This window comes from Pelophylax lessonae, assembly GCF_965119305.1.
Source record: "Pelophylax lessonae genome assembly, chromosome: 2".
NCBI lineage: Eukaryota > Metazoa > Chordata > Amphibia > Anura > Ranidae > Pelophylax > Pelophylax lessonae.
Window position 1 is genome coordinate 692259052 of NC_138769.1, and position 25621 is coordinate 692284672.

Below are 25621 nucleotides of genomic sequence, written 5' to 3' on the forward strand. Positions count from 1 at the left end.
GGTCCAGAGTTGCCCATCTTTGGCCTTTGGGTGGACACTGGTCATATACAGTGCCTTGCGAAAGTATTTGGCCCCCTTGAACTTTGCGACCTTTTGCCACATTTCAGGCTTCAAACATAAAGATATAAAACTTTAATTTTTTGTGAAGAATTAACAACCAGTGGGACACAATCATAAAGTGGAACGAAATGTATTTAATATTTCAAACTTTGTTAACAAATAAAAAACTGAAAAATTGGGCGTGCAAAATTATTCAGCCCCTTTACTTTCAGTGCAGCAAACTCTCTCCAGAAGTTCAGTGAGGATCTCTGAATTATCCAATGTTGACCTAAATGACTAATGATGATAAATAGAATCCACCTGTGTGTAATCAAGTCTCTGTATAAATGCACCTGCACTGTGATAGTCTCAGAGGTCCGTTTAAAGCGCAGAGAGCATCATGAAGAACAAGGAACACACCAGGCAGGTCCGAGATACTGTTGTGGAGAAGTTTAAAGCTGGATTTGGATACAAAAAGATTTCCCAAGCTTTAAACATCCCAAGGAGCACTGTGCAAGCGATAATATTGAAATGGAAGGAGTATCAGACCACTGCAAATCTACGAAGACCTGGCCGTCCCTCTAAACTTTCAGCTCATACAAGAAGAAGACTGATTAGAGATGCAGCCAAGAGGCCCATGATCACTCTGGATGAACTGCAGAGATCTACAGCTGAGGTGGGAGACTCTGTCCATAGGACAGCAATCAGTCGTATACTGCACAAATCTGGCCTTTATGGAAGAGTGGCAAGAAGAAAGCCATTTCTTAAAGATATCCATAAAAACTGTTGTTTAAAGTTTGCCACAAGTCACCTGGGAGACACACCAAGCATGTGGAAGAAGGTGTTCTGGTCAGATGAAACCAAAATCAAACTTTTTGGCAACAAAGCAAAACGTTATGTTTGGCGTAAAAGCAACACAGCTCATCACCCTGAACACACCATCCCCACTGTCAAACATGGTGGTGGCAGCATCATGGTTTGGGCCTGCTTTTCTTCAGCAGGGACAGGGAAGATGGTTAAAATTGATGGGAAGATGGATGGAGCCAAATAAAGGACCATTCTGGAAGAAAACCTGATGGAGTCTGCAAAAGACCTGAGACTGGGACAGAGATTTGTCTTCCAACAAGACAATGATCCAAAACATAAAGCAAAATCTACAATGGAATGGTTCACAAATAAACATATCCAGGTGTTAGAATGGCCAAGTCAAAGTCCAGACCTGAATCCAATGGAGAATCTGTGGAAAGAACTGAAAACTGCTGTTCACAAACGCTCTCCATCCAACCTCACTGAGCTCGAGCTGTTTTGCAAGGAGGAACGGGCAAAAATTTCAGTTTCTCGATGTGCAAAACTGATAGAGACATACCCCAAGCGACTTACAGCTGTAATCGCAGCAAAAGGTGGCGCTACAAAGTATTAACTTAGGGGGCTGAATAATTTTGCACGCCCAATTTTTCAGTTTTTTATTTGTTAAAAAAGTTTGAAATATCCAATAAATTTCGTTCCACTTCATGACTGTGTCCCACTTGTTGATTCTTCACAAAAAATTACAGTTTTATATCTTTATATTTGAAGCCTGAAATGTGGCAAAAGGTCGCAAAGTTCAAGGGAGCCGAATACTTTCGCAAAGGCACTGTATCTCCTACAAATGCGCATAGGAGCTTACTTGTATCTGCACCCAGCTCTTACTCCAGGTATTTGTAAGTTAGTGTATGATTATTTCAAAATTATAGGAATGGAAACAGGTTTTATGGGAGAAGAGACATACAGAGTCTTTTTTTTTATCATAAGACCCTAATTGCTACCAATATGTTATCATGTAACGTTAATTCTTCTTTACAATACTCTATGGCAGTGATATTCAAACTTCCCTTTGCTAGCCCTTATCCAGGCCCTTAGGTCAATATTCTTGTCACTGATACAAGGCAGTATCCCTCCCACTGACACCAACAATGGGACAAAGTTCCTGCCACTGATACCAGTGATGAAGCACTATTCATCCCACTGATACCAAAAAAGGGCACACTAATCCTCCCATTACTACTAGTGTTGAGCGAACACGGACTGTATTATTCGTGTTCGTACCGAATAATTGGATTTTTTTTACCCGAACACGGACACGGACACTTTACTGTATGTTCGGGTAAAAATCCGTGTTCGGTCGTTTTATTTCTGGGTTTTGCATGCTTTGGCGCTCTTTTCATGGCGGGCTTTCAACAGCCAATCAACAATCGTTTAACTGGTGTGCCTTAAGCCATCCCAGCCATGCCTGCAAATGTCTCAGTAGCTGTGATTGGCCGTCTGAAGCATGTGACCAAGTCTTTATAAGTTCGAGGCAGCCGCCGCAGCAGCGTCATTCTGCTGCTTAGCTAAGGGACAGAGCACACATCAATGTGCTGGCTGCTGATTAGGGAAAGATAGGCAGGAAAAAACCATTTGTGTCCGGATAGAATTGAGGGACAGGTCGGAGTGTTTAGGCAGGGCGAGTTGTAGGCATTTTAGGGATAGAGTCTGCTGAATTATAGGGTCAGTGTCTTCTACAAACTACAATCGATATTGCTGTGTGGGGGGTGGGGTGAATCTGCACTCAATCCTGATCTACGATCTCTTCTCAATCCTGTTAGGGACAGAGTCTGCTGAATTTTAGGGAAACTGTGTTCTACAAACTACAATCGATATTGCTGTGTGGTGTGGGATTGGAGATAGGCAGGTGTCAGTGATCCACATCCATTTTTCTGTGTGTGAGCTGCAGTGAACACAATCTTTTTGGGCTGCAGTGAACACAATCTTTTTGGGCTGCAGTGAACACAATCTTTTTGGGCTGCAGTGAACACAATCTTTTTGGGGTGCAGTGAACAAAATCTTTTTGGGGTGCAGTGAACACAATCCTTTTTGGTGTGCAGTGAACACAATCTTTGTGGGGTGCAGTGAACAAAATCCTTTGTGGGGTGCAGTGAACACAATCTTTTTGGGGTGCAGTGAACAAAATCCTTTTTGGGGTGCAGTGAACAACATCCTTTTTGGGGTGCAGTGAACACAATCTTTTTGGGGTGCAGTGAACAAAATCCTTTGTGGGGTGCAGTGAACACAATCTTTTTGGGGTGCAGTGAACACAATCTTTTTGGGGTGGAGTGAACAACATCCTTTTTGGGGTGCAGTGAACAAAATCCTTTTTGGGGTGCAGTGAACAAAATCATTTTTGGGGTGCAGTGAACACAATCTTTTTGGGGTGCAGTGAACACAATCTTTGTGGGGTGCAGTGAACACAATCTTTTTGGGGTGGAGTGAACAACATCCTTTTTGGGGTGCAGTGAACAACATCCTTTTTGGGGTGCAGTGAACACAATCTTTTTGGGGTGCAGTGAACACAATCTTTGTGGGGTACAGTGAACAGAATCTTTGTGGGGTGCAGTGAACACAATCTTTGGGGGGTACAGTGAACACAATCTTTTTGGGGTGCAGTGAACACAATCTTTGTGGGGTGCAGTGAACACAATCTTTTTGGGGTGGAGTGAACAAAATCATTTTTGGGGTGCAGTGAACAACATCCTTTTTGGGGTGCAGTGATCAAAATCCTTTTTGGGGTGCAGTGAACACAATCTTTTTGGGGTGCAGTGAACAAAATCCTTTGTGGGGTGCAGTGAACAGAATCTTTGTGGGGTGCAGTGAACACAATCTTTGGGGGGGGTACAGTGAACACAATCTTTTTGGGGTGCAGTGAACACAATCTTTGTGGGGTACAGTGAACAGAATCTTTGTGGGGTGCAGTGAACACAATCTTTGGGGGGTACAGTGAACACAATCTTTTTGGGGTGCAGTGAACACAATCTTTGGGGGGTACAGTGAACACAATCTTTTTGGGGTGCAGTGAACACAATCTTTGTGGGGTGCAGTGAACACAATCTTTGGGGGGGTACAGTGAACACAATCTTTTTGGGGTGCAGTGAACAACATCCTTTTAGGGTGCAGTGAACACAATCTTTGTGGGGTGCAGTGAACAACATCCTTTTAGGGTGCAGTGAACACAATCTTTGTGGGGTACAGTGAACAGAATCTTTGTGGGGTGCAGTGAACACAATCTTTGGGGGGTACAGTGAACACAATCTTTGTGAGGTGCAGTGAACACAATCTTTGTGGGGTGCAGTGAACACAATCATTGTGGGGTGCAGTGAACTCAATCTTTGTGGGGTACAGTGAACACAATCTCATACTTCTGAAGATTTGAGGGTGCTGCCTGTTCCATACTCCCCCTACTCCTCATCTAGCCTTTTAGGGGTACAAACAATAGTAATTGGGGCCTAGTGTGGTTGTGTACGTGTGATATACATACACTTTTTTTGGATCATATTTTCTATTCCGCTATTTAATCAAAAACCTTTGGGGATCAGTTAAATTGGGGGATAGTCTGTGTTGGTACGTGTGAGAGAGATCCACCTTTCCAAGTTGTTGGGGTTCATCTCATACTTCTGAAGGTTTGAGGGTGCTGCCTGTTCCATACCCCCCCTACTCCTCATCTAGCCTTTTAGGGGTACAAACAATAGTAATTGGGGCCTAGTGTGGTTGTGTACGTGTGATATACATACACTTTTTTTGGATCATATTTTCTATTCCGCTATTTAATCAAAAACCTTTGGGGATCAGTTAAATTGGGGGATAGTCTGTGTTGGTACGTGTGAGAGAGATCCACCTTTCCAAGTTGTTGGGGTTCATCTCATACTTCTGAAGGTTTGAGGGTGCTGCCTGTTCCATACTCCCCCTACTCCTCATCTAGCCTTTTAGGGGTACAAACAATAGTAATTGGGGCCCAGTGTGGTTGTGTACGTGTGATATACATACACTTTTTTTGGATCATATTTTCTATTCCGCTATTTAATCAAAAACCTTTGGGGATCAGTTAAATTGGGGGATAGTCTGTGTTGGTACGTGTGAGAGAGATCCACCTTTCCAAGTTGTTGGGGTTCATCTCATACTTCTGAAGGTTTGAGGGTGCTGCCTGTTCCATACCCCCCCTACTCCTCATCTAGCCTTTTAGGGGTACAAACAATAGTAATTGGGGCCTAGTGTGGTTGTGTACGTGTGATATACATACACTTTTTTTGGATCATATTTTCTATTCCGCTATTTAATCAAAAACCTTTGGGGATCAGTTAAATTGGGGGATAGTCTGTGTTGGTACGTGTGAGAGAGATCCACCTTTCCAAGTTGTTGGGGTTCATCTCATACTTCTGAAGGTTTGAGGGTGCTGCCTGTTCCATACCCCCCCTACTCCTCATCTAGCCTTTTAGGGGTACAAACAATAGTAATTGGGGCCTAGTGTGGTTGTGTACGTGTGATATACATACACTTTTTTTGGATCATATTTTCTATTCCGCTATTTAATCAAAAACCTTTGGGGATCAGTTAAATTGGGGGATAGTCTGTGTTGGTACGTGTGAGAGAGATCCACCTTTCCAAGTTGTTGGGGTTCATCTCATACTTCTGAAGGTTTGAGGGTGCTGCCTGTTCCATACTCCCCCTACTCCTCATCTAGCCTTTTAGGGGTACAAACAATAGTAATTGGGGCCTAGTGTGGTTGTGTACGTGTGATATACATACACTTTTTTTGGATCATATTTTCTATTCCGCTATTTAATCAAAAACCTTTGGGGATCAGTTAAATTGGGGGATAGTCTGTGTTGGTACGTGTGAGAGAGATCCACCTTTCCAAGTTGTTGGGGTTCATCTCATACTTCTGAAGGTTTGAGGGTGCTGCCTGTTCCATACTCCCCCTACTCCTCATCTAGCCTTTTAGGGGTACAAACAATAGTAATTGGGGCCCAGTGTGGTTGTGTACGTGTGATATACATACACTTTTTTTGGATCATATTTTCTATTCCGCTATTTAATCAAAAACCTTTGGGGATCAGTTAAATTGGGGGATAGTCTGTGTTGGTACGTGTGAGAGAGATCCACCTTTCCAAGTTGTTGGGGTTCATCTCATACTTCTGAAGGTTTGAGGGTGCTGCCTGTTCCATACTCCCCCTACTCCTCATCTAGCCTTTTAGGGGTACAAACAATAGTAATTGGGGCCCAGTGTGGTTGTGTACGTGTGATATACATACACTTTTTTTGGATCATATTTTCTATTCCGCTATTTAATCAAAAACCTTTGGGGATCAGTTAAATTGGGGGATAGTCTGTGTTGGTACGTGTGAGAGAGATCCACCTTTCCAAGTTGTTGGGGTTCATCTCATACTTCTGAAGGTTTGAGGGTGCTGCCTGTTCCATACTCCCCCTACTCCTCATCTAGCCTTTTAGGGGTACAAACAATAGTAATTGGGGCCTAGTGTGGTTGTGTACGTGTGATATACATACACTTTTTTTGGATCATATTTTCTATTCCGCTATTTAATCAAAAACCTTTGGGGATCAGTTAAATTGGGGGATAGTCTGTGTTGGTACGTGTGAGAGAGATCCACCTTTCCAAGTTGTTGGGGTTCATCTCATACTTCTGAAGGTTTGAGGGTGCTGCCTGTTCCATACCCCCCCTACTCCTCATCTAGCCTTTTAGGGGTACAAACAATAGTAATTGGGGCCTAGTGTGGTTGTGTACGTGTGATATACATACACTTTTTTTGGATCATATTTTCTATTCCGCTATTTAATCAAAAACCTTTGGGGATCAGTTAAATTGGGGGATAGTCTGTGTTGGTACGTGTGAGAGAGATCCACCTTTCCAAGTTGTTGGGGTTCATCTCATACTTCTGAAGGTTTGAGGGTGCTGCCTGTTCCATACTCCCCCTACTCCTCATCTAGCCTTTTAGGGGTACAAACAATAGTAATTGGGGCCTAGTGTGGTTGTGTACGTGTGATATACATACACTTTTTTTGGATCATATTTTCTATTCCGCTATTTAATCAAAAACCTTTGGGGATCAGTTAAATTGGGGGATAGTCTGTGTTGGTACGTGTGAGAGAGATCCACCTTTCCAAGTTGTTGGGGTTCATCTCATACTTCTGAAGGTTTGAGGGTGCTGCCTGTTCCATACTCCCCCTACTCCTAGCCTTTTAGGGGTACAAACAATAGTAATTGGGGCCTAGTGTGGTTGTGTACGTGTGATATACATACACTTTTTTTGGATCATATTTTCTATTCCGCTATTTAATCAAAAACCTTTGGGGATCAGTTAAATTGGGGGATAGTCTGTGTTGGTACGTGTGAGAGAGATCCACCTTTCCAAGTTGTTGGGGTTCATCTCATACTTCTGAAGGTTTGAGGGTGCTGCCTGTTCCATACCCCCCCTACTCCTCATCTAGCCTTTTAGGGGTACAAACAATAGTAATTGGGGCCTAGTGTGGTTGTGTACGTGTGATATACATACACTTTTTTTGGATCATATTTTCTATTCCGCTATTTAATCAAAAACCTTTGGGGATCAGTTAAATTGGGGGATAGTCTGTGTTGGTACGTGTGAGAGAGATCCACCTTTCCAAGTTGTTGGGGTTCATCTCATACTTCTGAAGGTTTGAGGGTGCTGCCTGTTCCATACCCCCCCTACTCCTCATCTAGCCTTTTAGGGGTACAAACAATAGTAATTGGGGCCTAGTGTGGTTGTGTACGTGTGATATACATACACTTTTTTTGGATCATATTTTCTATTCCGCTATTTAATCAAAAACCTTTGGGGATCAGTTAAATTGGGGGATAGTCTGTGTTGGTACGTGTGAGAGAGATCCACCTTTCCAAGTTGTTGGGGTTCATCTCATACTTCTGAAGGTTTGAGGGTGCTGCCTGTTCCATACCCCCCCTACTCCTCATCTAGCCTTTTAGGGGTACAAACAATAGTAATTGGGGCCTAGTGTGGTTGTGTACGTGTGATATACATACACTTTTTTTGGATCATATTTTCTATTCCGCTATTTAATCAAAAACCTTTGGGGATCAGTTAAATTGGGGGATAGTCTGTGTTGGTACGTGTGAGAGAGATCCACCTTTCCAAGTTTTTGGGGTTCATCTCATACTTCTGAAGATTTGAGGGTGCTGCCTGTTCCATACCCCCCCTACTCCTCATCTAGCCTTTTAGGGGTACAAACAATAGTAATTGGGGCCTAGTGTGGTTGTGTACGTGTGATATACATACACTTTTTTTGGATCATATTTTCTATTCCGCTATTTAATCAAAAACCTTTGGGGATCAGTTAAATTGGGGGATAGTCTGTGTTGGTACGTGTGAGAGAGATCCACCTTTCCAAGTTGTTGGGGTTCATCTCATACTTCTGAAGGTTTGAGGGTGCTGCCTGTTCCATACTCCCCCTACTCCTAGCCTTTTAGGGGTACAAACAATAGTAATTGGGGCCTAGTGTGGTTGTGTACGTGTGATATACATACACTTTTTTTGGATCATATTTTCTATTCCGCTATTTAATCAAAAACCTTTGGGGATCAGTTAAATTGGGGGATAGTCTGTGTTGGTACGTGTGAGAGAGATCCACCTTTCCAAGTTTTTGGGGTTCATCTCATACTTCTGAAGATTTGAGGGTGCTGCCTGTTCCATACCCCCCCTACTCCTCATCTAGCCTTTTAGGGGTACAAACAATAGTAATTGGGGCCCAGTGTGGTTGTGTACGTGTGATATACATACACTTTTTTTGGATCATATTTTCTATTCCGCTATTTAATTTAACTGGGCCTCCATGCGAGACCTGTGTGCCTTGTTGCGCTGTTTTGAGTACTCCACCAACATGGCCAGTGGCAATGACGCCGTTCTCAGCTTAACTATCCCACTTCTATGCCTCCTTGAAAAAACAATTCGGGCGATGATGGAAGAGGATGTGGCACAGGATGAGGAGGAGGAGGAGGATGAAGAGGTAACATTTCCAAGGCTTTCAGGGCAGTCATTCGCAAGGGGCTCCGAGGGTGGGTTCCTGCACACGCAAACGCCAGGGACGCAATTGTCCAGCAGGGGCACAGTTCTGGAGGATGAGGAGGATGAGGAGGAGGAGGAGCTGGAGGAGGAGATGGAACCATGTTCACAGCAGGGTGGCACCCAGGCCAGCTCATGGCCATCACTGGTGCGTGGCTGGGGGGATACAGAGGACACGGACGATACACCTCCCACAGAGGACAGCCTTTCGTTGCCTCTGGGCAGCCTGGCACACATGAGCGATTACATGCTGCAGTGTCTCCACAACGACCGCCGAGTTGCCCACATTCTAACTTGTGCTGATTACTGGGTGGCCACGCTGCTGGATCCCCGTTACAAGGACAACGTACCGTCCTTAATTCACTCACTGGAGCGCGATCGCAAGATGCGCGAGTACAAGCGCACGCTGGTAGACGCCATGCTGCTGGCATTCCCATCTGACAGCGGGGCCACAGTGGAAGCACAAGGCAGAGGAGGAGGAGGAGGAGGTCGCCAACGCAACCAGGGCACCGCCAGCACCTCAGAAGGCAGGGTTAGCATGGCCGAAATGTGGAAAAGCTTTGTCAGCACGCCACAACAAACAGCAGCACCAGCAGCTCAGATGGAACGTCTTAGCAGGAGGCAGCATTTTACCAACATGGTGGAGCAGTATGTGTGCACACGCCTACATGTAGTGAATGACGGGTCTGCCCCCTTCAACTTCTGGGTCTCCAAATTGGGCACATGGCCTGAGCTTGCCCTTTACGCCTTGGAGGTGCTGGCGTGCCCTGCAGCCAGTGTATTATCTGAACGGGTATTTAGCACGGCTGGGGGCGTTATAACAGACAAGCGCAGCCGCCTGTCCAGAGACAATGTGGACAAGCTCACGTTCATTAAAATGAACCAGGCATGGATCCCACGGGACTTTTCCGTACCTTATGCAGAATAGCAATGGATACCGACCTTACCCACCCATTGTTCCATTTTTGCTCTTTCTCACTCTTTTGGGGTGTACCCTCATTTAAAATTTTTGAAAAGAAGCAGTGTTGGCTACCTCGTCCTCCTCCTCAGGGCCAGATTAATGTAGGGGCTATTGGAGCTGCAGCTCCAGGCCCCTACCTTTTATATAGGCCCCGGGTTGGCCATATTCACTGTTACCGCTCTTCTGTCACTTGTAAACACAGAAGTCTGGCTTCTATGCTCGCTTCCCCAGGCAGCACCCTCAGAACCTCCCCACACAGCGTGAAGGCCAGACAAGGAGGGACAGTTGGCGATGCATGGATGTGTTTATGGGCTTCAGAGACAGCATCCCATGTTGAATTAGGCATGCATGGCTGCACCCTTCCTCCTCTGGGTGCATGGCAAGGCACGGCCCTTAAGACCCTTCAAAATCCTCAGCACCAAGCCCATGATGCTGTTAATCCGGCCCTGGTCCTCCTCCACCGCCGCTTCCACCTACACCGCCCATAGGTGTGCGCAGCCTATTGCATTAAGGTGTGCACCCCAAAGTTGAAATACACATGCATGTGTTTGCCAGCAGGGAGAGTAATGTATCGGGGCCATGTACCTGTAGGCAAGGAGAAATAGAGCAGAGCAGGTCCCAGGGAGATCTTTCCCATCTCCTCACTGGCAATGCTATGTGCCCTAGGTGATTAGGGTGTGCCCAGGCACACCCAGCACACCCTGTGCGCACGCCTATGTCACCGCCACATCCACCACCACCTCAACCTCCCTCCTACTCCATATGGGCCTCGTCCTTCAGAGATGAAGAAGAACATTGTTTTATTTTTCTGTTTTTTTTTGTTGTTTTAAGTTATTTCCCTATCCACATTTGTTTGCAGAGCACTTGCCATGCTCTTAATTACGTTTTGCTGCCATTTGCAGCACTCTAGCCCTTTCCTTTGGTGTTTTAGAGCCATTTTAGTGCCTTAAAGTTCGGGTCCCCATTGACTTCAATGGGGTTCGGTGTCCGGGAAATGTTCGGTAAAAGTCCGGGACACGGACCCGGACTTTTTTTTAAAGTTCGGCCGAACCCGTCGAACACGGACATCTAGGTGTCCGCTCAACCCTAATTACTACCAATGATGAGGCACTATTCCTTCAACTGCTACCAGTGATGGGGCACTGTTCCTTCCAACTGATACCAATGATGAGGCACTATTCATCCCACTGATGCCAATGACGAGGCACTATTCCTCCCACTGATACCAATGATGGGGCACTATTCCTTCCACCAACACCAATGATAGGGCATTTTTTCTTCCACTGGGACCAATGATGAGGCACTATTTCTCCAATTGATGCTAATGATAGGGTACTATTCCTCCCACTGACCCCACTGATGGGGCACTATTCCTTTCACTAATACCAATTATGGGGCATTATTACTTCCATTGCTACCAGTGGTGTGGCACTATTCATCCCACTGCTGCCAATGACGGGTTACTATTTCTCCAACTGATGCCAGTGATGGGGTACTATTCCTCCCATTGACACCAGTGACGGGGCACTATTCATCCCACTGAAACAAAAAAATGGGACACTATTCCCTTATCCAGGCCCTTAGGTCAATATTCTTGCCACTGATACAAGGCAGTATCCCTCCCACTGACACCAAAAATGGGACAAAGTTCCTGCCACTGATACCAGTGATGAAGCACTATTCATTCCACTGATACCAAAAAATGGCACACTAATCCTCCCATTACTACCAATGATGAGGCACTATTCCTTCCACTGCTACCAGTGATGGGGCACTGTTCATCTCACTGCTATCAATGATTGGTTACTATTTCTCCAACTGATGCCAATGATGGGGTACTATTCCTGCAACTGATGCGGATGATGGGGTACTATTCCTTCCACTGACAGCAGTGATGGGGCACTGTTTCTTCCACTGACACCAATGATGGGGCTATATTCCTTCCACTGACACCAGTGATGGGGCACTGTTCCTTCCACTGACTTTAGTGATGGGGCACTATTTCTTCCACTGACACCAATGATGAGGCACTATACTTCCTCATATTGACCACAGGGGCTATGTCATTTTTTTTTTTTTTTTTCCGCTGACCACCAAGCCTGAGATATTTTCTACTCTCACTAACCACAGTTTGACCCCCTAAAGTATGAAGGACAGTATACTGGCCCTTTGTTTAGAAAGTTTGTAGACTCCTGTTCTACTGAACCAGGCTAACAGAAATGACCACACGTCCGATTATCACTTTGCAGGGCAAAAAACATGTCTAGCAAACACCTTAATGTGTGAGCCCGGAAATAGAAATCCTTTTAAGTGTTAATGGCATCAAGCATGTGCCCCTTTAGTGGAAAATGACTTTTATGTAGAGATTAGAGTTCAATGCAAAGAAAACAAGAGGACATTCATTTCACAAGGCACATTTATCAAGAGAAATGACGGAACAATATTTGTCACATATTTTATCCTGGAGATGACAGGAGATGGAGGACCGGGGTGCTGAATAAATGAAGATTCATGCAGAATAATATGTCATTTGTCACTATTTGCCTTGTCAGTGTTTCTGTGTCTTAATAATTAAATTTAGGCGGCTTAAGGAGTCTCTGATTGGATTCCTGACACAAAGCAATTTCAAGCATGTGGTTTCATTACACGTTTTTTTTTTTTTTTTTTACAGGATCCTAGGAATATTATCTTCACTACTGGTAAGTGGCATGCATAGGGAATACGTGATGATGTTCTGATAATAAAACCTGCCATTGTGTACATGTTATATATGCCTGAATTGTTTTAGCTTTACCTTCTTAAAGGTACATCTCAGTATAACTTTTAAGTAATCTATGATAGAAATATGGGGCAACATTTGCTGACCTCCTTTCTTAAAATGGAAAATGCCTGACTTTAATGATGACCCTTTAGCTTAAATACTGGGTCCCTAACCCAGAATAAGTATGCAGATAGGAAAAGTCAGATGTCATGCCTTTATGCTTGTTCCAGGTCATTGACTCGAAATAATGATGCAAAAGGGTCAGCATTACAACCAAGCAACTAGCACTTTCAGAAAAGTGAGAACAACGGTGACCTGACCAAAGTGTATGTGAAGTCTAAGAATAAACTTCTCTTATTATACATCTTTTTTGGTCTGTTAAATACATACAGTTGAAAGCATTTTGTTATATCTGTTGCACTTATAGTGCAAAAAAAAATATCACTGATTCTGCCAGAAATCCAGTGAGCTCATAACCTCCTGTACTTTGTGCCTGTGCTTTCTCGATGGACTACAAAACACCCCCTCTGTCTTATTAAGAAGAGCTGAGGGGGGTGTTCTGTAGTGTTGCCCTAGGGCAGTGATGGCGAACCTTGGCACCCCAGATGTTTTGGAACTATATTTTCCATGATGCTTATGCACTCTGCAGTGAAGTTGAGCATCATAGGAAATGTAGTTCCAAAACATCTGGGGTGCCAAGTTTCGCCATCACTGCCCTAGGGTGACAACATTGCTAATGCCTAGAACAGAAACTGTGTTACTGGCAGGATCACCAGGGTAAAAAAAAAAAATTGGAAAAGGTCTGAAAAAGAAAAATAATTCAGCCACCACATCTAAGGACTGGTAATGCAATATATTAAATTTTTTCCTTATGTTTTAAAGTAAACCAGTCTAAGATATTTAAATTAGAAAGACAATATGTGTCTAGCTATTCAGCTTACTACAAGAGCTGGGATTGGTGGTTTGCTATAGTAACCGGGAAGCGATGACATGACATCACTTCTGGTTTACCCAGATGTCAACAGCGCCATTTTTTTTAAAATCAAAAGCATTCAAAAACACAGATCCTGGTGTTTTGAATGCTTTTAAGGGCCGAGGAGGGTTTTGGGGTCTTATAGACCTCAGATCGCTCCATAAAAAGTACCAGTCACATGCCTTTTGCTGTCACAAGGATGTTTACATTCCTTGTGACCGCAATAAAAGTGATACATGTTTTTTTGTTTTTTTTTTAAAGCAACAGTTTAAAAAATATAAATAAATAATTAAAAAAGAAAAAATGAAGTGCGGGGGGCACTTTATTTTTTCTTTTTTAATTATCTATTTATATTTTTGAAACATGCAAAGGCGAATGTGCGCGTTGGCCCTGCACACACGCAAACAGTGATCATTCCACACATGTGAGGTATCATCGCAAACATCAGATCATGGGCGGTAATTCTAGCACCAGACCTCCCCTGTATATGTGGTAACCTGTAAAGGCTTTTAAAGCTTTCCCTATGACTAGTAAAAATGTACCATGTTTGTCACCGTTGCTTGGGCATGCGCGATTTTAAAGCGTGACATGTTTGATATCTATTTACTTGGCATAACATCATCTTTTATATTTTACACGGAAATGGGTTATGTATTGTGTTTTTTTTTTTGCATTAAAATTCAAAAAAGTATATTTTTTCCAAAACAATTGCATTTGAAGAACGGCTGCGTAAAACCCACCTTATTCTCTAGGGCCTCTGCCTTCAAAAAAATATATAATGTTTGGAGGTTCTAAGTAAAAAAGAAAAAAAAAACAGATTGTTACATGTAAACAAAAAGTGCCAGAAAAAGCTTGGTCTTCAATTGGACCTAGTAATCCAAGAGAGATTACTAGGTCCAATATATACCCCAAATCCAACCGGGACTGGCTGAAGACACATAAACCTGATTATCTCCTCTTCCAAAAAAAAAAACAAACAGGTAACATTGTTACAATTCAAAATTACACAAAATCATACTTAAAAATGAACAATGTGATCAAACCTAATAGGATGAACACAAATTTGTCGTAACCATATCTGCCACGATAAAAGAGAAATATGCAATTCTGAATGACACGCTGCCCAACAGGTTAATAAACGAAAAAATATATTTTAATTCAAAACAATTTCTCAATGTTTACAATAACATGAAAAAAAAACAGGGTCGCTCATTCATAAAAATGAGTGAGCTCCTGCTCAAAATTTAAACTGTTGAGAATGCGCGTCTGCATAGAAAAGATCCAATAGACCTCAAGTTTACATAATAGCTTGAATGTGTCTCCACTCTTTTTGGGCAAACAGCCTTGTCAATGGCTTGTACGCGTATGGTTGAAAGATCACCTCCCTCCATGCAGATGATTAAAATGTTTTGCCACATTTGTGGCATGTTTCTTCTGAATAAATGATCGTCAAGGCGATCTTTCAGCCTCCTCGTTGTCCTCTTTGCATATCGTATGTGCCATATACTACACGTAATCAAATAAATAACAGTTCTTGTGTTACCAATCAAAAAGGTCCCCTAAAGTGTACCTTTTGCCAGTGAATGTAAAGTTATCCCCATAAGGATGCAGGGACAACACGGGCAGCCACTCTCTCCACACCTAAATTTGGCTTTAAACTGCAGCCAAATTCCTACCTGTCTTTTCCTATAGAAGAAATGTCTTGGCAATAGTTGATTTGCCAGGGATGGTGCATGTCGCTAGACCATCCCAATGCCCTCCGATAAAGTACGGGCATAAACAGGATTGTTATATAAAACCAGGAGGTAAGCCTCACAATATTTCCTACCCTATTAAACTCAAGGCTATAAGCCATAGAAAGCAGTGCTTCTGCATGCTAACCCCTAGATCCCATCTTTCAATAGCTCACCTCTCTCTCTTTATTTCTGCCTATACTGACAGCACTGTCTAGTGTCTGTTTTAAACAACCTCGCTCTACAAAACCTTGGTAGTTTAGGGTAGCCTCTCTATCAAATTCTCTATTGTCACTACAAATCCTTGTTGTTGTTGTTGAGTCATTTAGTCGTGTCAGACTCTTCGTGACTTCATGAACCATAGCGCGTCAGACTTTTCTGTCTTCCACTGCCTCCTGGAGCTTGCCTAACTTCATGTTCATTGTTTTGATGATGCTATCTATTCATCTTGTTTTCTGTCGTCCTCTTCTCCTTTTTCCTTCTGTGTTTCCCAGCATCAGTGTCATTTCTAATGAGTCCTCTCTTCACTAGTCTGCCAAAGTATTCGAGTTTCAGCTTCAGGATCTGTGCTTCCAGTGATTATTTAGGGTTGATTTCCTTCAGGATTGACTGCTTTGTTCTTCTGTCGTCCAAGGGACTTTCAAGAGTCTTCCCCAATACCATAGTTCAAAAGCATCATCTCTTTGGCGTTCAGCCTTCCTTACGGTCCAACTTTCACAGCCATAGGTTACTACTGGGAATACCATAGCTTTGACTATACGGCACTTTGTCGGTAGGGCAATGCCTCTGCTTTTTATAATGTTGTCTTGGTTTGCCATGGCTTTCCTCCCAAGAAGCAAGTGTCACTTAATTCCATGGCTGCAGTCACCGTCTGCCGTGATCTTGGAGCCTAGGAAGATAAAATCTGTCATTGTTTACATTTCTTCTCCTTCTATTTGCCAAGGAGTGATTGGACCAATTGTCATTATCTTAGTTTTCTTAATTTCTACAAATTTCAATTTTTTTTTAATTTTCTTAATTTCTACAAATCCTACATAGTCTTAAAAATTTACACATGGGTATCCCTCTAATGGAGTGACTGGGATGACCTGAATCTGCTCTAAGAATGATATTCCTCAAAGGGTGACATCCAGAAAGCAGATTGATTTGGTGCTGACCTATCCAGTAAATTTTAAGTTCAAATAAATCTCATTCAAATATGTTAAGAGCCACTTAAAGCTCTCTAATTGTGCTGAATAAATTATCAACAAGTCATCTATATAGCGACGAAAGAACTTGATACACTGCCAATAGGGGTTTCTACCCCAAATATGTGGTTCCTCTCTCACCAACACGTATATAGGTTGCTGAGAGAGGGTGAAAAACAGCAGGTGCCCATGGCTGCCCTACATTTCTGGAGATAGAAAACCCCATTGAAAGAAAAGAAAATTTATGTTAGAAGGTACTCCAAGCATTCCATGACATTCTCCTTATGTATTTATCGGTACTCACTATTGCAGTCCAGAAAGAAAGATACTGCCCCTAAACCGGACGCATAGAGACTGGAGACATTGCATGTAATTCAAAAGTCTCCATCCATCCCACTGCATGTTCTGTCAGATCTGCAAAAGCTGGCAACAGGAGCAAGGACACTGAGTGGCCATGGGTAGAGCTACCAAATAATTCTCATTCAAATATGTTAGGAGCCCCTTAAAGCTCTCTAGTTGTGCTGGACAAACAGGTCATCTACTGTATATAGTGACAAAGGAACTTGATATGCTGCCGATAGAGGATTCTACCCCAAAAATGCAGTCCCTCTCCTACCAGCCCATATATAGGTTGGTGAGAGGGTGAAAAACAGGTGCCCATGGCTGCCCTGCATTTCTGGAGATAGAAAACCCCATTGAAAGAAAGAAAGAAATTGTGTGTTAGAAGGTACCTCAAGCATTCCATGATGTACTCCTTAGTGTTTCTGGGTACCACTACCCACTATAACAGTCCAGAAAGAAAGATATTGCCCTTAAACCCAAAACATAAAGAATAGAGACTGGAGACATTGCATGTAATCCACAAGTGTCCATCCGTCCACTCCATGTTCTGGCAGATCTGCAAAAAAAGTTTGGTGTCTAGTAAATAACTCGTAAGTCCACTAGCAAGAGATTGCAGCTGGTAATCAACCCACTGTCCAATTATTTAATTTAGCATCTCAATGCCAGAGACAATGGGTCTGCCTACCCTTGTGGGTCTTGGGTACATGAACAAAAAGGTGGGAATGACAGGGATTTGAGGAACTAGCATTTCACCCTCCTGTTTGGAAAAAAAATGCCAAGACTCACTACTTTTTGCACTAAAGATACCAGTGTTGTTTTAAACTTGGCGGTGGGGTTCTCCCTTAGCCTCAGATAGGTGGTACTATCCAATAGCTGTCTCATAGCTCCTTTTTTTATACATCCGAATCTTGAACCACCACCAAGCTGCTGAGTTCTTTATAATGATTTAAGGGTCCTTGCTTAATGCTTAGTGAGCTACATTCCTGTTTACTCAGCCTGGTAAGATCACGCTCCACTAACTTTTGAAATTGATCATTCCCTCTGGAATTCATTGGGTAAAAATCTGATCTGAGTTTAAAGGGAGCTGAGAGTACCGACACAGGGGGTTCTTCCTCCCCTACATTCGATTCCAAAGCTAAATCCTCAGGATCACGAAAACAACACTGTTCACCAAAACTCAGTCCCTTCAAACCCAGATTGTTGCTCTCAAATTGGGAAACCCCACGCACATCACTATTGGAGTCATAGTAATAATGCTTCTGGATTGTCAAACTGCGTGCAAATGTTTAAATTCAAAATTGTATCAAATAAAGTGAAATATTAACTGCATTAGATAATAAAGACAAATCATCCTCAGTCAATTTCCTTTAAGACAAATTCAGCAAACAATTTAACACTTGCGAGGTTGTACCCTCAGTGGATATCTGACCTTTCCACTTCCCCCTTCATCTTTTTATTCCACCCCGTCTAACCTTCCTATATTTCTTTTCTTTTTCTTGTTGGTAGAAGTACTCTGCTCTACATTTAAATAGGGATTTGACATTTGTGGAGCATTCTCACTCAATCCAGGTGAGGAGTCTGACCCAGAAACTATGACTGTTCCTGGGTGGTTGTGACTTTTTCCACACATACACTATTCGATTCATAGTCCAGTTTATCTCCTAACAACTTCTCTTTTTTTGCCAGCTATAACTTCCACCTCCATTTTATCCATCTCACTTTACATCAAGATTTTCAAACAATAAAATGTATTTCTTTAATTCCACAATCTCTTGTTGTAATCTCTCCAACTCCCATTCATTGGATGAGATAATATTGCGAGTCAAACGAGGTACTTGCAGCATTTATAAAGAGACAAAACACTGGGAAAGGGGCACATATTGCAGGAATGCACTGAATATTATTTTTTTTTTTGCCCATTCATACAGTACACTTACATCTAACCTGTTATGTTGGGTTGTCATCAATCCAGATACTCACCTGCCCAGTGGATGCAGCATTGTCCTGTTATGATCTATTGAAAAGGTGCCACAGCCCAGTTCCTGCTCTGCCATCTTGGTCCTCCTCAGTCACCAGAAACTGGCTGCCTCCTTTGGGTTCAGGCAGCCGCCTCCCAATGACAGGTGGTAGCTCTGCCCATGGCCACTGAGTGTCCCTGCTCCTGTAGCCTCATGGGATATGTGATAAGGTTAGCATGGGAACTTGACGTATCATTCTTGCCAAAGTGAAAAATGAAAAGAAAAAAAGTAAGCTAACCATAAAAAAATGGCATTTTACATTAAAGGAAGGAGGGAGTCCAGTAGCCTAAAGTACCTCTAAAGGGTGAAGGGACAATTTAGGAAAGTCTGAATAGATATAAAATATCATGCTTATTTAAAAATAGAGGATGAAGTCTTTCACAAGCCATTTCTTTTAGCAAGCATGTGACCATAATGGTACCCAAACTCTGTTCTATCAGCTGATTCAAACACATCTCTTCTTCTCTCAAAGTGTGTGGCCTATAGAGTGCTGTTCATTGAATGCAAATGTTGACTTTTTATCAATAGTCAACAGCTAAGCCCTCACCATCATCATCTCTATTCACGCTCCTTCCCTGCTGGCACAAGTTTTGGTGTCCAAAGCAACTGCCCTATGCTATGATCACCTCTATTAGGCCTTATGCACCCAGGACATTTATTTATTTCTCCTAGAAGCCATCAGCATTTTTGCTAAATAAATGCCTGACATTTGAAAGAGTGCCTAAAGCTTTTACAAGCTTTTAGGAGCTTTTACACACGTCAAGCTCTTGGGCGTTAATTCATTTTTTTTTTTTTATCGAAACAAATTTAATAAAAACATATAAATAAAAAAGAAAGAGGGAAAAAAAAGAAAGAAAAAAAGGAAAAAAAAAAAAAAAGGGCATTAATTCATTTCATTCGCCAGAATAAAGAATTTATTCTGGCCATTGAAATTAATTACCGGTAATTCTCAAGCACTAAATGAGTCTTAGGCGCGTTTAGCAGCTTTTAGTAGCGTCAAGTGCTTTTTCTGCCCAAACTATGCTGCATCTGCACGCACTGGCAGGTTTTTTTTTTCCTGCCTCCAAAAGCCCCTGCCACTTAACTGGACACATAGACTAACATGCAGAGGAGTTTAGAGGCAGGAAAAAAAAAAAACAGATGCCCCTAAAAGCAGCTGTAAAACGTACAGTGTGCATGAAGCCTTAGATAGAACATTGTCTTGTTTTACTGGTCTAGGTCCAGTTTAGAATTTTGTGATAATGTATAAATAAACCTAAAGATGATGACTGTATTTCTAGACATGATAGGGGAAAAAAAACTTGTGGTCAATAACCATTTACTAAAAATCCACCTATTTGATACTACTATCTATAAGGGGAGCTGCATTATTAGTCAGGGCAAGAGGCAGGGGAGGGCTGGGCCAGGGGGCAGGGGGGCAATTGCCCCCTGGGCCGCTCTGATGCCCTGTAAAAAGGCTGCACTGCTTCTGCCACAGACATGCCTAAATGATTCCTGGTGAAGATGGCGTAAACTGTGTCTGAGCAGAGGCCGGTTCCATGCCCCACTGAAGACTCTTCTCCCCCGGCAAGCCCCTACCGAGCTGTCCCAGCTCTACCCAAACAACCCCTGCTGGCCAGGTCAGGAATCCAGATTCAGGCGGTAAGTAGAGAGTATCTGGAGCAGGGCTTCAGCTTGGAATGAGGGTCAGGAGGGTGACGGGAAGAGGGAGAGGGGGAGTGGGAGGGGGGCCGAGTCACTGCACCATGGGCCTCTGGTTTGTACTTGCCCCCTGGGCTGAAAGTTCCCAGTCTGCCCCTGGCAAGAGGGGAGGCTTCCCCTGTCCCACCAGTCCAGGGGGCTGGCTAGAGACTAGGAGGATCCTCTGAAGGTTCCCCTGCTGTCTAAGCAATGCAGGTCTTCTAATACATAAAATATATTGTTACCCTTATTTCACACACATGTCACTGTAGAGGAGAAATACATGAACCTGTGTGATTATACAAGTTCTAGAGTTCATGTTTGCACCTGTAGTTTCACAAAACACAACACTGAAGGGATGAGGTTTGCGGTCGCCGCTACCATGGGTTCTCAACAAACCCCTCTAGATTCACAAAGTTTGGCTGCCAGAAATAAGAAACCTATAATGTAGAGCATACCCTTTGTCATAGGTAAGCTAAGTCACAAGAGTCAATAGGAACTGCTTCTATTTCCCAAAGTATTGTAAAGTAACCTAGGTTCTGTTCTTTGATCTTCAGTTCAGGAAGAAAAAGGCCTAATGTTACTAAGGAGTGAAGGTGCTGCAACAGTCTGAGAAAAATGAAATGACTCAAAATTGTTGTTTGCTAATCAAAATGTTGTGTAGAACCCCCCTAAGTAGGTGCTAGAGAGAGAAAGTATAGTTTTGAATCCTGTCTGCTTACCAGAGGGACTGCAGGTAAATCTATATTGTTCTCTGCCTACCAGAGAGCAGGATCTGTTAGTGAGGTCTGCTCCGTGTGCTCAGGTGCAACCCATTCTGTCTGCAGAGTGTTTCACATTGGTCCAATAGGGAGGCATATTGGACAGTGGAAGGAAACCTGACAAATGAGTGCACAGGTGTTGGATAAAGCCCTGGTGATTTGGCAGAGGAAAGTGCCTCATTGCATGCTGGGATACTGTATAAATGGCAGGAGTACATATGCTCGGGGTCTTTCGGCTGGATAGTGGAGTCCCGGAGGAAGGGGGCGGCTGCTTCCTCCTCTGTAGAGGTGCCATGTGGCCTCAGGTAGATGACCTTAGGGTCTAGAGAGAGCTAGAGAGGAACTAAATCCAGATGTCCTGTGAAGCTGACTGGAAGGGGAGACACTGGAGGATCTGACTCTGCAGTATAGTGAATACAGATCTGTGTCAAGGGGCCTGACCTAAGGGGGGCTACCCCTGCAGCTAGAATAGTCATTGGATGGGTGTCAGTAAAGGGGATGCTAGTGAGTATCCTGAAGAGAATATAGTTCACCTAGCCTTTTGCTGGAGAGAGCAAGGAGACTTAACTCTTTCCATACTTGTGGGAGTATGGATTAAGCAGTGCATCTGCTTCCACAAGCAACCTGGTGAAGCCAAGTGAGAGTTGTCCTTATCCATTGTGAATAGTTACAGTTGGAGTATCCCACTATTCCCTTCTACCAACCAAGTTCCAAAATAAACATAAAAAAAACATTACCCCTGGACTGTTTATTGAGTGACGAGCCATCGGGAGTAAGGAGGGATGTGTAAACTGTACCCTAAGTGACTATGTGCCGGTAATCAAAGGAGGCCCAACAAATTATCATACAGCAAGCCCTACGGGAGAAGTTGTTTGTACAGTTACTAAGCATTTAGATGTGTGAGCCTCCATTTTCTCCACAAGGAGAGGATGGGATCCTGGAGAAAAATTTGTGAAGACTATGGGTTTGCGCTTTGAGACCCAGAGATAAAGGTTGCTTTGTGTCTGGAGAGGAATGTATTGGATTTTTAAATGCCCCCCAATCAGAAAGCCTAGGGCAGGGGAGTCAAACTCAATTTCATTGCGGGCAACATCTGCATTCTAGTTGCCTTTAAAGGGCCGGTTGTATCTGCTCTAGATGTCCATAGCACCCCACCCCCAACCCTTACATCAGATGTCTTAAGCCCCCCCACCATCAGAAGTCAAGAGTCCACCACCCACCCTTACATTACAGTAAACATCACAGTGCAACCCCCCCCCCCCAACCTTGTGCTGCTGCTGGGAAGAAGCTGAAGGTGGAACTGGGAAGCAGAAAGAGCAGGGTATGGAGGAGGAGTCTGTTGAATGCTGAGACCAGGGGAGGCAGACACAAGAGGTTTCTGAGGCTGCTCAGTGAGGGACAGGATCTTTAGGAGGAGTGCTGTCCTCCTTTGTCCTGCCGACTGTTAAAATAAAGGGCTAGAGAATCAATCTCTCCACGGCTCCATGAGGGGGGTGTCACAGCTGCAGGAGAGGTGCGAGAGTCATAACAAATGGCACGTGGAATTTGATGCATGTGGCCTAGGGCATGACTTGAGTGCACTGGCTGAAAGTGGAACCCTGGAAGCTCCCAGTGTTATGAGTGGGATCTACGATCTCAAGATGTGTGTGATGTTTCCCCTTTCACTTTACTGTATATATGAACATCTGGACTTTATATGGAAGGTCTCTCACTGTCAACTAGGCCCTACAAGGTTTCCTATGATGTGTGCACTGTTCCATAAGGGCTCATACAGATGAAAATTGAACAGTTGTTTGCAGAAACAGCTCACTTCGTTACTTCCTGGGTTTGATTCTATTTTACTGTAAGAACGAGCGGTTTTATTTATAGTTATGGAAGAACAAAGAAAGTTCAAGGTAACTACGAGAATGGGCATTGGCTCACCCGGGAACATCTGGAATCATCCATTGGCTGCAATTTCATTTTGAGAAATAGACTCTTCAGATCTATAACATTTATAGACTTATTGGAGCTAGAATTCGTTTCATTGCTATAATTAAGTTCTATCACCCACCTCCTGGCATCAGAATCCAATTTTATTTTAATTCCCTTCAACCAGCAGCTGCACAAGTCAGGGGAGTCTTTATACTACAGTGTGCAAGGAGGGAATAAGGCACTGGTGTATATTGATGCCGAGTTTCTGACACACTTTTATGGCTTCTGCTTAGAGACAAACACGCGAATCACAGGAAAGATAAAATCATGCTGTGTATTATCTCGCTGCTGGCTGCTACTGGGGATGTGTCAGACATCTCCTTATTAACTGGTTATTAGTGGTTCGCATGTCCGCTGGATTCTGTTCTTAAACAGCAGGGACATTACAAAGAAGCCATCTGCTGCCATTGGGAAGAAACTGGAAACTGACATATGAAAACTGGAACACAAAACTGTCTGTGCTGTTCATAACCACCAATCCAAAGTCAACTGCCCTTTTTCATTTGATACGTCTATGAAGGTTTTCATTTATCCAGGTCATGGTATATATAGTAGTAGATGGTCACAACCACCTGCACTTGTCCTGTAATCATGAAGACATTCCAAGATACAGTAAAACTAACCAGGGCTTTTTTCTCCGAGAATAGGTGCAGGTACTCCCTTCTTCTGAGTCACCCCTTGTCTCCACTCCCTACCCACCTCCGAGCGCTGTCCTTTGGTTCTACCCTCTGCCCACCTCCCAGAACCCCCCCCTTTTAGAGAATACAGAACCAAGTATCATGTTGTGGTTCTAGGTAATTTGTATAGAATTTATCAATAATTAGAAAAGCAGTAAGATAGATCCCCTGGAATCAGCAACAATAGACCCCCCCAACAATAGATCCCCCCAGCAGCAATACATTTTCCCCTGCAACAATAGAAAAAACAGTAAAATAGATCTCTTGCAATCAACAATAGACCCCCAACAACAATAGCCCCCCAGCAACAATAAATCCTCCCCTGCAACAATCTCCCCCCCTCCCCAATAAATCCTCCGCTGCAACAATAGCACGCCCCTCCCTAACAACAATAGCCCCCCAGCAACAATAGTTCCCCCAAGCAACAATAAATCCTCCACTTGCAAAAAAAGCCTCACCCACAACAAAATGCCTGCCAGCAACAATAGATTCACCCCAGCTACAATAGATCCCCCAGCAGCCAGCATCAATAGGCCCTTCAGCTCACCCCATTGGCCCCAGCACCACTTTGCCATTGCATACATTCAGACTGGAGGTTCCGGAACTGCGTTCCCCCGCGTTCCCGCTGAAAAAAAGCACTGAAACTAACTAAACATAAAAATGCTCCCTCCCTCTCCTAACACCTATGCTGACTGTACTGTACTTATTTTCAGGCCGCTCTGCTCCAATCACGTAATCTTCCCTGTGTCAGCCAGTGCTGGCTGCAGGCTAGTGGAGTGAGCACTCGACAATGACTGAATAGCCTGGGAGCAGTGACGTCACCCATAGGCTCCCAAGGTGCATCCATTGTTGGTGCTCATTCCTCTCCCCTGGCTGACACAGGGGAGCCGAATCATGTGACCGGATGGGTCAGTCAAGTTTATCCTGGAATTCTACTTTAACTTTGCAGAACATGTCTAGTTGAATATGACCAACCACTGCTACTATATATTTTTGATACATTTTTTAAAAGACGATAAAATAGAGGTATATATACATACAATTATTAATGGACTATTTATTTAATATTTTTAGTAATTTATTATTATTGATGAATTATTGATTTAATTGTATGATATTTATTGCACAAGAATTATTGGTTTAATTTATTAGTATATGGATACACAATGCACATTTGAGCAGTGCTGACACTTTATTCACTTGCACTTTAAAGGGATATCCCCCTATTTTTTCAGCTGCAGCTTATTTATTTATTACATAATTATTTATTGATTTATTTATTTATTTATTTTTACCACAAGCACAGGTACTCACACCATAAGATACATATAGAGGTAATAATAAAATAGAGGTAATGACATTTATAAAGACAAATAAATATTAAATGAGAGGGAAATAAATTTGAATTATCTGCATTACATTAAATGGGGTGATGGCAGCATCACCTTAAAAATATGGATATTTTTGAGAAGCACAAAAACATTTACTACAGGATCAATGGCAACTTGTAGCTAACAGCTGTCATTTTTTTTCTTGCAGAGGTCAGTGTAGCACCCTCCTAGGTAGGTGCTAGTGAGAGAGTATAGTTTTTGGCTCCGTCTGCCTATCAGAG

General features: G+C 43.1%; 1 protein-coding gene across 3 annotated transcripts in view; it reads left to right on the forward strand.

Annotated features, from left to right (window-relative positions):
• NOX4 (NADPH oxidase 4) overlaps nt 1–25621 on the forward strand; it is a 428396-nt gene that overhangs the window by 78724 nt on the left and 324051 nt on the right. For all 3 annotated transcript variants that reach the window (XM_082244521.1, XM_082244522.1, XM_082244523.1), the window contains one exon: nt 12575–12602. In XM_082244521.1, coding sequence (XP_082100647.1) covers nt 12575–12602 — 28 coding nt within the window. The remainder of the gene's footprint in view (nt 1–12574; nt 12603–25621) is intronic.